The sequence below is a fragment of the Argentina silus genome, assembly GCF_951799395.1.
Source record: "Argentina silus genome assembly, chromosome: 4".
Taxonomy (NCBI): domain Eukaryota; kingdom Metazoa; phylum Chordata; class Actinopteri; order Argentiniformes; family Argentinidae; genus Argentina; species Argentina silus.
In genome coordinates, this window is record NC_139658.1 from 14,575,376 (window position 1) to 14,591,363 (window position 15,988).

Below are 15,988 nucleotides of genomic sequence, written 5' to 3' on the forward strand. Positions count from 1 at the left end.
GAATCACTTGTGATGATGGAAAACTGAGAGAGCATCCATCACAGTGATGTCAATGAAACACTGCATAGATGGCACACATAGTGCTACAAGGAAATTATTTGATAAATCTCGCTCTTGTTCTTTTGAGCAATGGTTAGATTAAAGTGTAGTGGTTTTGAACACAGTTATTTCTTGCAGCATATAAGAACATTATTGCATTTCTTTTGCCAGCACAGATTTTTCATTGTCTTCTTGTAATCAATATTCTAAGACTGAAGTATTTGAATACGAGACAAACCCTTTGGTTTGTGGACTTGAATTAATTTTTATACATTTTAAAACATCCATTTATTGCAGTATCCAACAGATGACAATAAATGAGAAATATAGATGTGAGCCTTACATAAATAGTGGCTATCCAGGCATGACATTAAAGTAGAATTTTACCCAGTATCCAGCGGTTTTGTTGTTTTCATTAGTCCATAGTAGACACATTCACAATGACTCGTGTTTAAAAAATCAATCTCTGAGTCAAGATAATGTACCTTGCTATGAATGCCCTGATCAATCCTGATGTTCCAAATCGCCCCTTTTGAGTCAATTCCTACAACTCACAAGTTTCTCTTCTCCCTCAATTCAGAAGATCATTTGAATTTCCCCCCAGGGTCAAAGTGCATAGTCTCATGGTGACATTTTAACATGCCTGTGAGATGTTTCTAGGACACAGACCTACCATTTCAATAGCAATGATGCCATCATACATTAAATGATGCTAGTTTGAGATGGTAGGCATCGTGGATTGACTAGAAATACACATGAACATATATTTCAGGTAAAATTCCACTTTAAAATCCACACATTTTCGGAAAAGGAGTGTAAACAGTGTTTACCCTCCACTGCACATCTTATCCTGTCATGTTCAATGTTTATAATATACACAGATTACCACTTTACTGCTCAAGCACACTTTCAAATGTCTCCCAACAAGACTTTACTGGAGATCAATGATCTCAGTCAAAACATGGAGGTCTGACTCTACAGTACTGCTTTATGCCACTGTTTGAGAACCCACGGTACCACGGTACTCACGGTACCACGGTACCCACAGTATCTACAGTACCACAGTACCACAACTACAGCACCACAGTACCACAACTACAGTACCACAGTACCACAGTACCACAACTACAGTACCACAACTACAGTACCACAATACCACTGTACCCACGGTACCACAACTACAGTACCACAGTACCACAATACCACAACTACAGTACCACAGTACCACAACTACAGTACCACAGTACCACGGTACCACAGTACCACAACTACAGTACCACAACTACAGCACCACAATACCACAGTACCACAACTACAGTACCACAACTACAGTACCACAGTACCACAGTACCCACAGTACCACGGTACCACAATACCACAACTACAGTACCACAGTACCACAATACCACAACTACAGTACCACAGTACAAAAGGTGATACATTTGAATCCCAGGTGAGGACACATCAAAAAGTGAGTACAGTTAAATACAATACAAATGTCAATCAATGACACCATTCCTCAGACAAGTGAAATACTGTACAGACAGGAAAACTAGAACAGATCAAACTTTTTTTACAATTTGCAATTATGCATCACACAACATTACAAACATTATATATAACATTATGAAGCACAATTAAAAGAAACAATTCAATTTTTCATCAAAGACGTCCTCAATCAATATATTAAATTGCCCGAGCGGCTTCAGAACAAACAAACTGTAATGTATTTTGTAGATTGTTCCAGTAGTGAGGTGCACCAAAACTAAAAGTAGATTTATCCAATTCTGTGGAGACCCAAGGAACCTCAAAAGTTAACCAACCCTGACACACATTTAACCCATGTGCAATGATACACACTATATAAATTGCATATCAATATGCAATAAATTGCATATCAAATTTTGCAAAAATGGGGAGGGAAAGATTAGTAATAAATCAATAACATTCAAATTCATAAGGAACTTCACGCATTATGCATGAAATTGCATGCATAGAACCAAATCCATGCAGGACAGTGTAATGTGTAGTCCGTCGTCTATGTAATGCAATAAATATGTACTGTACATGGTACATAAAATGGGGAGAAAGCAATCATATTCATATTTCTCAATGCCAAAAAGCAGACAATATTGTGTGTCTGTGTTGTGGTCTCTATCAGCAAACACAACCCAAGCCTGTGCATGATTTTCTTAATGAGAAAATGGTGACAAATTGGTTCTCTGTCATGCCGCAAATACTCAAAAAATCAATTTTACCTCACAACACTAATAATGCAGAAAAGGTCATTAACTACTGTAATGAAGACAGTAATGAGAAAAATAGGAGGCTTTGATCACTTGTAACTACACAAACACACACACACACACACAAACACACACATGAAACCTTTAAAGTTCCCCTCCAGTCGGTTTAATGTACATTTTGTATCATTGCTGAGCATCTCATAAACTAATGTGTGTTTGTTTTGAAGAAAAATCATCAAAACCAATTTTTTACGATTTATTTTCCTGAGTCTCTTTTTCTCTTGGAAATACAGTCTGCTGCTGTAGGTGTGTTTCCATAAACCATTCATATTCATGTTCCACAGCTGATTGGCTGACAGTACGGTCACTGCCTCAGTCTTTCACAAGAACCAAAACAAACCCCACCTGAAATTATGGCAGCTAGCTAACACAATGGTGCAAAGCCATGTTTAGCCATGTATGAACCTGCATTTGTTCCTGAATGGGAAGACCTTAAAAATGACTACAACAGATAGAGCCCTGCATGTATCCCAATGGTAAGTTGTGGACAATTGCGAGCATGAATTTCTCTCCCGATAATCAGCTGGCTTCCCGTTGATAAACACACAAGTAATAATGGTGGTCTATTAAAATGAACCCTCATTGTGACATCAAGAATAGGGCCCACCACACACCGTACTGAAACAGCTTTAAAAAAGGAGCAGGGTTTAAAACATTTACGTTTTCAGTGTTTATTCAATATCTCATTGTCCAAATATCCCATTGTGCAAATACCATACAAAAGGCAGGAAAAGCAGCATAAACACTGGGGCCATTAACACAAATGTAGTTCTCTTTTTGTTCTTTTCTGAGGACAACGGTATACTGTCTGATTTAGATCAGGCTTACTCCCGAAACCTATCCGATCCTCGAGGACAAAACAAAGGAACCTACAATTCATTTTTAAAGTGTTGTCTCTGTATAACTGATATTGGATGGTTTGGCTGATATTCCGGCTCCCCAAATAGATATAAGAATCTAGGAGTTCAGAGTTGCTGTTAATTATTTCATACTGCCTTTCTCAGTATGTCAACTGTAATGTAACTTTCTCACTGGTATTGTATAGTGATTAATTGTTTAATTGCTGGGATTAATTGTCAGCAGTCCTGAATAGTTGGTCGGTTGCTTTATTAGAGAGTGAAAAGGTGACAATGATGGTGGCACACTTAATGGAGGTAGAGAATTAAACATTACAATTAATGTGAGGACACTGTGCCCTCGCCTTGGGCACTAATTAAAAGAAAGAGAGATGAAAGAAAAATGCAGACCACATTTGTTTGAGAGAGCATTGATCTAAGCTGACTTCAATTAAATAAGTCTTGGGCTCAAAAGGCACTAAGGGGTCTATTGTCATTACCTTACATGCGTGGATCTGTGATTTACGTGACAAATATGTGTGCAGATCTCCAACGCATATTCTAATGTCAGCCCAGTATGGACCATTGTGCCAACTGGGCGTTGTCGGCGGAGAAACTCACATTATTTGAGGGGTGTGTCTCATGAATATCATAGATACGTGCATTCTCTTCTGATATTTTATGCGAAAAAATCCATGTTCCCTTCGTCCTGGAGACACTACATTAAGTCCAGCAACACTATTGCATCTTCTGCTATTAGTATTCTATGAATGATGGTTGACACTGAAATCAACTGAAAAACATGTAGCAGCATTGAAATAGAAAATAGCACTGCCACCCTTATCTGTGGTAGACTAACATTTTAGTGGTCATCTACCTTACCTTGAGAGGGTCAGTTGCTATTAGCATAAATGTATAGCCTAACATTTCAAATGTATTAGGATAATTATTTGCCTATTACAAATGGAGACTGCATCTCTTTTGTGCACTGAAACACACCGACCAAATGACAAATCTACTGTACATTATTATCATCATCAATCATCATTCATGATTATCTGCATCTCCACAAACCCAGGAGACAACTATCATGTTGAAAGAAATCTTTTATCCAAATGTTTTTCCGATTACAGAAAATAGGCAACCGATTCAGTGTGCAAAGCCTATGAATTACAGTCCATGCTTTCCCAAAGGGGAAATGAAGAGACGGTCTCTACCATGATCATCTTGAGTCTACACAGCCGTCACTCTCAATTATAGCCTGCAGCACCGAAACATCCCAATTAACCTTGACAATGTCTCTCTCTGTATCAAGGACGTTCTGCATTGTGTAAGGAGGGTGGACAGTGGAATGGAGGATGTGTCCCTTTAGAGAGAGGTTGGTGTGACTACAAAAACAGCTCTGCTTGTGTGGGATGTCATTTTATTGATTTTCCTACTAGTGCTCAAGCCTTTTAGATAATATAAATTTAGAAGCATATATACTATCTATCTATCTATCTATCTATCTATCTATCTATCTATCTATCTATCTGTCTCCATAATCAAACTATTTATACTTCAGTACAGTATCTACATATATCTATGTTTTCACACAGACAAAATGACAGCAGGTTATACACTTAAATCTAGAGGAAAGTTTAATGGCATATACCTCACCCGATCTGTAATCCATACAAGAACATTGCTGCCTTTAAAAAGTGCCAGTCATTTTGACTTTCTAGGGATGTACAGTGTATTTCTCTCAGCAGTCCAACTGTTATTGCATCTCACTCTAAACCTCGGTTTGCTCAATCACAAACAGCCCCCACAAGTGTTGAAACTGTAATACTGTCTTAAAATCTCAGTTCTCAAGGTGTCTCATTGTTCTCACAGTAAAGCCTATTGTCTATTATCTACATGTGTGGGTTTAACAGGGGTGGTTCAGTCACCACGCTCGTGTGATGAGTAACCCTGCCTGAGACATGAAGACATATGCCCCCCAAGCTAATGACTTGGCTTAGCTTGGCAGCATGCATTCCTCATGATCCCAGGGTTTGAATCCCAACTGAGTCATATGGGGAGTTTGATACTCAACTGATAATCATGTCTCATTTGTATCGGCTATCATTAATTATGTTCTCAAGCACCTCTTAAGTTGTGCTCAAAGTCTGGCTAATGGGGTTGAAATAAAAAAAATATATGAAAGAAAATCTCTAAAATGAGGTTGCTCGTGGTAATGACCAAATGTGTATAATTTATAAGAGGCTTTTTGAACCATTCAAACAGTGTGTGATTTCAGATGAATGGTGAACCGTACATAAAAGACCTTGAGAGCATAGCTATGGAGATACATAGTGAATGATAAGTGCGTGGCTAAGAGCAAGCCGGAATGTTCAAGTAATGTTGACGTTCCTGGAATGTGACAGTAACGCTGTGAAAATGTTATGTGTTGACTGGGCTGCCCCCTTCAGGCAAAAACACTTCATTAGAGTGCAAAGAGGAATTGTCAGAGAACAGGGTCTGAGGTTTCTATGTTTTACAACAAAATCTTGATGACATCTAAGGGTCAATCAAAGGACCTTTCCAAAACTGTTAACAATAAAGAAAGGACAAGGATGATAGTATTATTTCAGGGCTGCAATAAAGCATATTTTTTTATGAATATGCAATTCAGTGTCCTTTTGTTTTATGCTTTACACATTGTTTTACTGACTGCGTGATGGATTGCAATGTACTTTTTTGCAGTGCAAGACAAACTATCTAGATATTTTGCTTGTGTTCCAAAAAATTACTATGTCCACAGCATTGTGTTAATAAGTGTTTGCAGTTAAATCTGCATACTGACCATGCCAGCCATGGTTCATCACCTTGACCACATACTGACCATGCCAGCCATGGTTCATCACCTTGACCACATACCGAAGAGTAGTCTCTAAAGCCAGAAGCGTTGCCTCCCATGAATTCTATATGCTCTCGGCTACTGTCTGTGCCCTTATTGTCTTTTGTGTTCAAAAGACAGAATGGGAGGGACATGCACACGCTGGAAATCCAGCTATAGTTATTCCTATGAGCCACCTCCACTGATTCTGAACACCACCTACCCAAACTGTAGAAGACCCTCCCTGGAAAAGTGTTTTCTCCCTTCTGGAACTTCTCAAAAGTTTGATTTGTTGTTTCCAGAAGTACCGCATTAGCTGGTACACAGCACACTAGGAAATGCTAACTCTTCACAAAAGGACCTCTCAGAGGGCTCAACAATGTTCTGATGAGCTATGAGCACACACACACACACATACACACACACACACGTACAAGCGCACACGCACACGCACACGCACACGCACACGCACACACACACACACACACACACACACACACACACACACACACACTGCTTTTCCACAGGTGAACTAAATCTTCCAAATATTTATATGTGACGCAAGGAGACAGAAATGTCTGTGACCTATATTCTTTAACTTGTTATATTTACAGTGACGCGGTTCAGGGTTGAGTCACCATGCCTGTTGCTTCACTGGTGCTCAGGGGCGTAGGTTTTGATGTAAAAAATGTGCACACATTTACAAAGCTAATTTCCTGCATTATTTTCTTTTTCCAGAAATGAAAGGTAAGAGTTCGATATACACATTACAATAACATTGCTAAAAGATAGCACTATATGTAATTGCGCATTGATCATGCAAATACCTATATGACCCATTATGGTTGAAATGGGTAAGCCATTTGTAACGGTGAGGTCAGTTTTGATTCACCATAATGAGGGTAAAGGCTATGGTGAGGCTTTTGCCTTTTGGGAGCAGGTGTTAATCGTGCCTCAGGACATGACTTGGAGATGTTGGCTATAAAAAAAAAGCTGTGGTAGTCATGAAAATGCTTCCAGGTGTTTTATGTGTGTATATGTTAATCTAGCAACCTCATTTGAGTCAAGAGGGGACAAAATACGGGACGTCAGTCACTCAGTCTGTGATCACACAGTTTTAGCTTCGGCATCAGCACTGAGGTAGATCACTGAAACAGGCAGCTGGTGGTTTTCCAGCAGATTACCTGGCTGCCGACTGTCCAATCTCTGCATGGTCCTAAAGCACCCAGGGTAGCAGCTTTTAAACGTCATCTCTTGATAAAAAGTGTGTGTGGGAGGACGACCACAAAAATGCCATTGGCAAAACATGAGTGAGACATGTCCCACCCATGCTTAATGAAACCTACACCCCTGCTGGCGCTCCAGGGGCATAACAGGTCGATGTGAATCCAGGATCCAGGGTAGAGAATTGTTGCTATCCTTTTCTATGAACCGCTTTTGTCAAACGGATTATGAATGCTTGTGTTTATGTTATTAGAAGTCATGAGCACTTAAATCAATGCCTGTAGCAGATCTTATACTGTCTGATGCTCCACCACCACTTGTGTGTGTAGTATACTATACATTATGTGCTATAAAGGCTATGTTAAAGTGCCCCAAGTTATCATTTATGGTTATAATAAGGTTAATAAGGCAATGTGGATGGATTGAAGGCACTAAGTTTATTCATGATGCATTAGCCACAGCTGGTTCATACAAGTAAAACAATTTCTTGTTCGGTGCAGGAGTCAGGTTGCACTTAGAAGGACAATATCGTCATAATCAGATGAACATGCAGCCATCTTCTGGTATAATCATAAATTGGCATGCTTCTCTCCCCTCTCGCTATCCCCCCAGTAGATAAGCTCCTAAAACAGGTTAATGAAAACTTGAAATACTTATAGCTCAAAATGTATACATGTTTTTAAGAAGCTGCATCCATGCAAATTAAGTATGGTTGTCTTCAATAATAGTAGTCTCCCAGTAATGGGAGATTCCAATCAAATAAAATGTATTATTATTATTATTCTTGATTGTGTTTGATGGCTGCAGACTTTGACACTCTGTATTTTGTAGTTTGACGCAATAAGCCGTTCAAAACAGTGACCTATTGTAGTTTGACGCAATAAGCCGTTCAAAACAGTGACCTATTGTTCATGTGCTGTTGGAACAGTTGCTCAGTCAATATGTGGTGAAGGTAATCAACCATGGCGGGCACAGTCAGTAAGTGGAATGACTTCCTTATCGATTGAACAAGGAGAACTGCAAACATTTACTTGTCAAAAAGGAAAGTGAGATAACATCAAGAGGGGTTCCCTCTCTTGCTCTCTCATTTTCCCACACACACATGCACAGACACAGGCTAACTTTCTTAAGTAAAGTACCTACGTTTTGGAATATTGGAAACCTTGCCTCCTGTGTTATTGCTGCACTTGGGTCCACACCACTTTAACCCATTACAGCAGGATAGAACCAAACATGGACCCAGCAGAAATGGACCAAGTACGCGCTGCTCTGGCAAGCCAAGGAGCCACAGTCGGTAGGCATGAACAATTACTCCTACAAGTCATTAACAATGTACAAATTCTCACCGTGGCCATCCAGCAACGCCAGGCTCAGACGGCATCTCCTGCTGACCCACCACCACCAATTCATCCTGAGCCTGTTACCCAGCAAGACAGGGACCTATGACTACTTACCCCAGAATGCCATAATGGTAATTTGGGTGGGTGCCGGAGGTTTCTGGCCCAATGCTGCCTGATCTTTGAATTACAGTCTGCTATGTTAGCTGCTTCTCCGCCAAGGCTCACAGAGTGTAGCGGACTTTGCCATCGAATTTCACACTCTCGCCGCTGATAGTGGATGGAACCCCGAGGCCCTTATCACCACTTTTCGCCACAGGCTTACGGTTAAGTTAAGGATTACCTGGCTACCCAAGAAGCCGCCTATGACTTTGATGCCTTTGTGGATATGTCCATATGGGTGGATAATCGCATACGGGAGAGGCGTTGAGAGCGCCGGTCTATAGCTTCCTCATATCCCGAGCCTCGAACAGCCCCTGCTCCTTCGGCCTATGGTCAAGAAACTGATGCAGTTGGGGAGGACCCGGCTCATTCAGCAGGAACGGGAACTCAGGATGAAGGAGAGTTGCTGTCTCTATTGTGGAGTATCAGGCCACTTCCGCCGAGCCTGTCCAGAGCTCTCAGGAAAAGAGCAGACTCGTCTGGGGGTGGGAGACCTGTGACGAGTCCTATCATTCCTCCCGAGTCCTCCAAGTCTGGTATCCTGTTGGCAGCCTCCATCTCCTGGGGGAACCACCTCCATCCTCTCAAGGCTTTTGTAGACTCCCTCATATCTCATCAGGGCAACAATCAACCTCTTCTCTCCTACCATCCCCAGTTGAACGGCAAGATGGAGAGGGTCAACCAGGACCCGGAGACAACCCTAAAGTGTACGCTATCCTCCAACCCCACAGCCTGGTTTTCAAGAGTAACAAAAAAGGGGAGGCGGTTGTTTGTTCTCTAAACATCACTTCTGCTCAAAGCCAATCAAAATGTGACTGCTAGCAGCCAGAGCTCCATTCCAATGTAATCGGCTAATAACTATTTCTCCAGAACACCAGGCTGCGTGAAATTACTCCTCACCCAACCTCCTCATACCCTGTTGTGAGAACATCTGGGAGTGTACATTAGAGAGAAACTCACACACATTAATTGTTGCCAAGAACAACCTTACCTTCCTATGACATTCAGATAATACTGTTACACTTGCAAAGGTATCAACAGCCAAAGTAGCCAGGATGCTAGCATAGCTTAAAGGGTCAGTTCAGGATTGTGGATGTCATACTTCATTCTCCACTTACTTAGAGTGTTGTAGACTCATGGATGGTCCTCTGTGGCACAGTTGGTAGAGCATGGAGCTAACAATGCCTAGGTTGTGGGTTTGATTCCCGCTGGGACCATATACATGTATACTGAAAAACGTATGCACTCACTGCATTTGGATAAAAGCGTCAGCTAAATGGCATATACTGTATCTCATCCAGACACTTTTTTTACTCACATTCTTGAGCTATTGCTGGGCTTGGCTGCTAGCATTAGCCATGCTAGTGGAAATGGACTGGGAATAAAACACAGGTCTCAAACTACTTAAAAACATCTCCATAAAAAATTCTACAGCCATCTCATGTCTTTGTGACCTATACATGCAAGTAAGAGGAAAATGAGGTATAACACCCAACATCCTGAACTGACCCTTTAATTGCTCCAAAGTCACAGGCTTGGATAATGTTCCTGCAAGGTTTCAAAGAGATTTTGCTGAACAAATTGCCCCTTGTATTACACACATTGTTAACCTCTCTCTCTAACAAGGTATCTTTCCCAAGGGGCAAGATATACCTCTGTATAAGAAGGGGACAAGGTCTGACCCTGGGAATTGTAGGCCTGTATCTCCACAGTGTCACATCCAAGATCCTAGAGAAAGTTATGAATGTGTCAATAAACAAAACCTCTTGTATGATTTCAAGTCAGGGTTTAGAAAATCATACTCCTTAGATTCATGTCTACTTTACTTGACTAACTTAATCAGAAAATAGATTGACAAGGGAAATCTTTGTGGGATGGTATTGCTTGACCTGCAAAAAGCTTTTGATACAGTTAAGCACTGTCTTCTAAAAACCAAGCTGGAGACATTGGGCTGAAGTCCATCTTGTCAGGTAGGGAGCAAGTTGAGGTAAATGGTTCACTGTCTCAGGCAAAATCAATACAGAAACTCGCCTATCTTATGTCTTGAGTTCCATTTGAGTTGGAAACATCCCATCTATTGGACTTGTGATCAGAACTGGCTGGTCTTTGATGTTCCCTGTGCCTCCTCAAAGCTGGGGAAGACTGCATTCCATGTCTATGCCCCCCAGACATGGAATGAATTACAAGTTAAAGCATTTGGTCCCCGATAGCCGTTTTAAATCCTTAGTTAAGGGCCAGCTCACAGAGAAAGGCTCTGGTTTTCAATTAATTAGTGGGTGTATTTTGTATTTTAATGTGTTGTATATTTGATGTGTATATATTTTGCTTTTTATTTGTATTAGGGCACACCTGTAAAAGGGACATGGGTGTTTTCCCTGGATTTGGATAATGAGACAAGGTAGCATTTCATACATATTTTGCATTATAACCATGTAAGAGACCAACATAACCACATAACAAACTATCCCTGCACCTAGGAAAAACAGAGGCAATTATTTTTGGTCCAGACCTAAATTATGTAAATCCTTAAACATCAGAGTGGAGTTAGGGGGAGAGGTGCTGACAGTCAAAAGCCTGGAGAAGGTTAATGCTAAGAGCAAGTTTTTGGCTACAAAGTCCAAGCTGCTTGATGAGGACTCCATGAGAGTGCTGGGCACATTCAATGTAATTTTGACGACACTAGTACTTCATGGTTTAGGGGTTTATCTAAACTACTGAATGTTCAGCTCAAGATAACCCAGGATAAGCTGATCAGGGTAGTATTGAAATTGAGTCCACATACTCACATATGCCGGGGCTGCTTTCAGGAGCTCAACTGGCTGCCTGTCCCAGCTAGGGTGTCGCAGATCAGACTCGGTCTTGTTCCATTGCCCCTCCCCCTTGTTGTTCACAAGATTATTTATGGTGTTGTGCCTAGGTTTCTATTTAAGGACTTTCCCCACATTAGAGATACACACAACTGAAACACCAGCTCTGGTGTTGCCAATGTGTGCCTATACAGGTTCAGGAGTTTGGCTGGGAAAGATACATTCTTGTATTCAGGAGCCTCCAAGTGGAATGAGTTGCCTTTACCCATTCTGATGCTGCCATGATTATACAGTAAGTCATGAATGAATGAGAAAGTTACAGAGGCTCGACCAAAATATACAAATCAATTAGCATCTCCCCTGCTTGTGGTGCTGATGAGAGTTTAGCAGTTTTTGGTTAAGCCTCTGAAACTCTCTCACTCATCATCACAACCGACATAAAGTGCTTCAATTTCCAAATGTTAAAATAGACATTGTGTACGTATGCCTCCTCGTCATCATTTGATCTAAAACCCAATTTGCTATAGAGCCAAAATTTGAATTAGAACTGTCCAAACACATTATGCATATGATTTAGGGTAGAGTAGCATTATGAATATTAACCTACTTTTTTTCTATTCTTACCCAAAACCATTTGGCACACCAGTATGCTTCTGTTATAGAATGGGAATACTATATGGTGCTGATACTTGCATGCATGGTTCATGTGAGTAGGATACAATCATGGCAGCAGGCACATCGCACACATCTCTCATTCGTTTACAGACAGCTAAACTGGACAATGAATAATTATTTTGAGATAGAAAGGAATCCTCTGATTGATAATATCATATGATGACGATCACATCTGTAAAATTCCCCAAATCCGTAAGAAGTACTTGTTATGGCCGAGAACTCGGCACACCCCTTGTGAATACTGCAATGCAAGTCTGAGTTGAACCTTTAGAAATAAGGCTATTGCAGGAATTCAATGAAATAGTGCCTACTCTTCATATGACAGTAACTATATGAGCATCATTGTATGTAGGTCTCTGTTGTGCTATGAACATATCGTCCTCTCTAGCCCCGATGCTGTCTGCCTGAAGAAGGCCTGCAGGGACGACACACGGACGTGTGAACATCTGCTGTCGACGGAGAGGCTTCAACCGCACACACTGCTGTTCCTGTTCCTGTTAATAAAGATTTCTATCAGCCTACAACTGCGGCTCATTAAAAATGTCCATTTTTTGGTCGAAATAGTTTCCTCACTCTTCTGGGGCAAAACATGTCAACAGAGTTCATTAAGGACTCTTGGGCTGGTTTGTCAGAAACTGCATAACTCAGTGGGAAAGAAATTCAAGCCTCATGCTGTAGCGCCTGGCTGAGGGGAAAGGGAAAACTGACGCAGAAGCAATTTCATCACAAGAGTTTGTGTGAGGTCCATTATGAATATTCAAATCTGGCAGTTCCAGTGGGAGATCGTGCAAATGAGGTTGGCCAGTCACCCAAAAAAAGACGCAAAACATCTGCTGGGAGTTCTGACATTTCCAATGTTTTTTATATGTGTGTGTGTGTGTGTGTGTGTGTGTGTGGGGGGGGGGGGGTGTAAGGTTTGTTAATCATTTTCTATTCGGGATTCTGAAGGGGGGGGAAACAATCACCCCACAGACACCGGAAATTGCTGGGTTCTTTGTTTTAAATGTAGACTTTGGGTTAGTGCATGTTTCTGAATGTATGATGAGCAAAGCCTTTATCCATCCATTGATTGTGCAGAGAGTGAGGACATTGTGATATTCTGAGATTTTCCCCACTGTCAACAACATTTTAAAGAGGATTATGACAATGATGATATCAGTGGTATTGGTGCTGATTATGATGATTATTATTATGATGATTGATTTGACTATGCTTTTTAACAATAAAAATGAGCATGATGATATGCTTTATTCACCATCTGATTACATTTATGACAATGATAGTACCTGACAAAGATTGTTTGTAGTGGAAACTTTGTTGTTTTGTTTGGTGCAGAATTAAAGCACTGTGGAGCATTGATATACCATGCCTTTTCTTTCCATAAGACATGCAATCTTTACAAAAAACATACATTAGTGCCTGTTGTAATGCATCATGGTAAAAAGAAAAACATCACCAGCCTGCTCTGAGGGCAGCCCATGTGATCTATGTATTTTTCCCCAACTTTGAAATATCTGGGCCACTGTTGCCATGGTGAAGCAACTGCGGCTCCTCATTTTTTCGCACAAGTACACAAAGCAGTCCCGAGGTCATCCCTCTCATGGCCTTTTTTCTTCTTCCTCACAGTTGTTCACAATGTCTGAGCTACCAAGGGGCTTGTTTGATTTGGTGCACTATGAATCATCACCACCACCCTTCACCGTGGCAGTACTGTAGGTGGGTAGCCCCGTCTTCCCACTGCTCCCAGTCCCATCCACCACACTGAGACAGATCGCTGAGTGGGTGTTCGGATTAGCCCTCCCAGCGGGAGTCGCTATTCAAATGGAATGTAAATGTTTGGCGACAGGCACACCTTGAAATCTAACGCCAACCTCCCACCAGGCCGCGTCATCATGCACATCCAGCACACGCCATGCTGTAATGTATGCATGCACATCAGCAGACGCACGGGCTAAAAAAAAAAAACCCTGAGCCTAGCGTCAGCCACTAATTGACATGCTAATCTATGGTAGCGCCTGCAGCCGTTATTCTCCTCACAAGCACAGTGACTGCTTTATGAATCCAACGATTTAAACACACTGGAATGGCCAATATGCAACTGTATCCAGGGAAATCACAATTGGCAATTACAGTTCATTTCCGATAAGTGGTGCGAGAGAGTGTACTGCAAAATCATTTGTTTTCATTTGTTTGATTGCGTCAGATCACTTCCACTTCCACCAACTGTGTAGTTTGAATGCTATTGATGCTTATGAACATGGATATGGAGGTATGGTCACACACAGTTGTGAAATAGGTTGGTGTTCAGTTAATCCGAAGATTATGCCACATTTTGGTAAGACACCATACAATGTGACAGGTGAAAATATGAGTACGAAAGAGGTGTACAGCCAATTTAGGTCAATTATGTACTACATACTGTCACAGAGAGGGGGGGGGGGGGTGGGAGTGAGAGAGAGAGAGAAAATGACTGTCGTTACATTACCTGGACCAGAGCAGAAAGAGGCAATTACAGCCAATATGCAGATGAAACTGAGATAGGGCATCCATGTATACTGGTCCTGTGGATCGATGACAAAGAGGGAGAGAGAGGACAGAGGGATAACAGAGGACATCATTATCATTACCATCATTATTTCTCCAAAGCATGTACTGCACCTCAATTAGGGAATGTCTCTGCTTTGTGTCATGGACAGTGTTGCAGTACAGTATAATTGTTCCAATGTTCAAGGCAGAGCTTTGTCTGCTCGTTGAGTGTATTCCCTATTTTGGGGACATTAATCTATACTATGTGATTACTAGTTATGTAATGTTTCACATGTTTCTGACTCAGAGCCAGGCCTCGCAGTTGCATGATTCGCTAAAATCAAATCATGACAAATACTTTATTCAGTAAATTCACTCCCAAGAAGGCCAGGTTCTAGTGCTTGTTAGTCCAGGCTTATATGTGCTGTGTGCAGTAGGAACGGTGAGCAGTAGGAACAGCAGCGGGGTTCAAATCCACCCATTGCCTATTTGATCCTTTAATCTATTATCTCTCTATCTCTGTACCCCCTCGTAATTTCCTCTCTAAGGGACTGTTTGGTAGTTACTTGGGCCGGGGGGGGGCGTTTTTGCAGGTTTTTATAGGAGTAATATAAAGTGAATAAACAAGAACAGACATCAAATGGGCAAAAAGGAAAATATCACTTCTCTCTCGCTCCACGGCTCCAATGCACTGCTGAGTGAGTGTGTGTGTGTGTGTGTGTGTGTGTGTGTGTGTGTGTGTGTGTGTGTGAGGGGAGCAAAGGGGAGAACAAGCACTCTCTCACTTTTCAGGCATCCCAGACAAAATGTCACAGAAATGAAGTTGATATTTGCCAAGTATCTGTATATATTTAAATGTCATTATTCCTACACATCTGAATATCGGATTCAGGTACATCCCTAGCTGCTTGCTTCAAATTCAGCTGGGTAACAGTGGCAAACGATTTCTATATTTTCTATAAGAGGTTACACGTTTACGGTCTTTTTTTATTGTGTTTTTACTGTATTTGATCATATTACTGTTCGCTGATTTGCAAATCGGGAGATCAATGTTCAGTTTTATGAAGATGAGAAGTGTGGCGCCGATGATAGCCACCACTGCAAGTTCCCTGCATAAGTAATGAGACAGTGAAGCATTTTATTTTTTGGCTCTATACTCCAAAAGTTGGATTTTTTTAAAATACTATGAGGTTAAAGAAGAGATTCTCAGCTTTTA

General features: G+C 41.2%; 1 protein-coding gene across 1 annotated transcript in view; it reads right to left on the minus strand.

Moving 5' to 3' along the window:
* The window catches only part of slc2a9l2 (solute carrier family 2 member 9, like 2), a gene marked incomplete at both ends in the record, with an annotated part of 128,005 nt that overhangs the window by 36,349 nt on the left and 75,668 nt on the right, over positions 1–15,988 (minus strand). Inside the window, one exon of the mRNA XM_083668480.1 lies at positions 14,732–14,807. Coding sequence (XP_083524606.1) covers positions 14,732–14,807 — 76 coding nt within the window. The remainder of the gene's footprint in view (positions 1–14,731; positions 14,808–15,988) is intronic.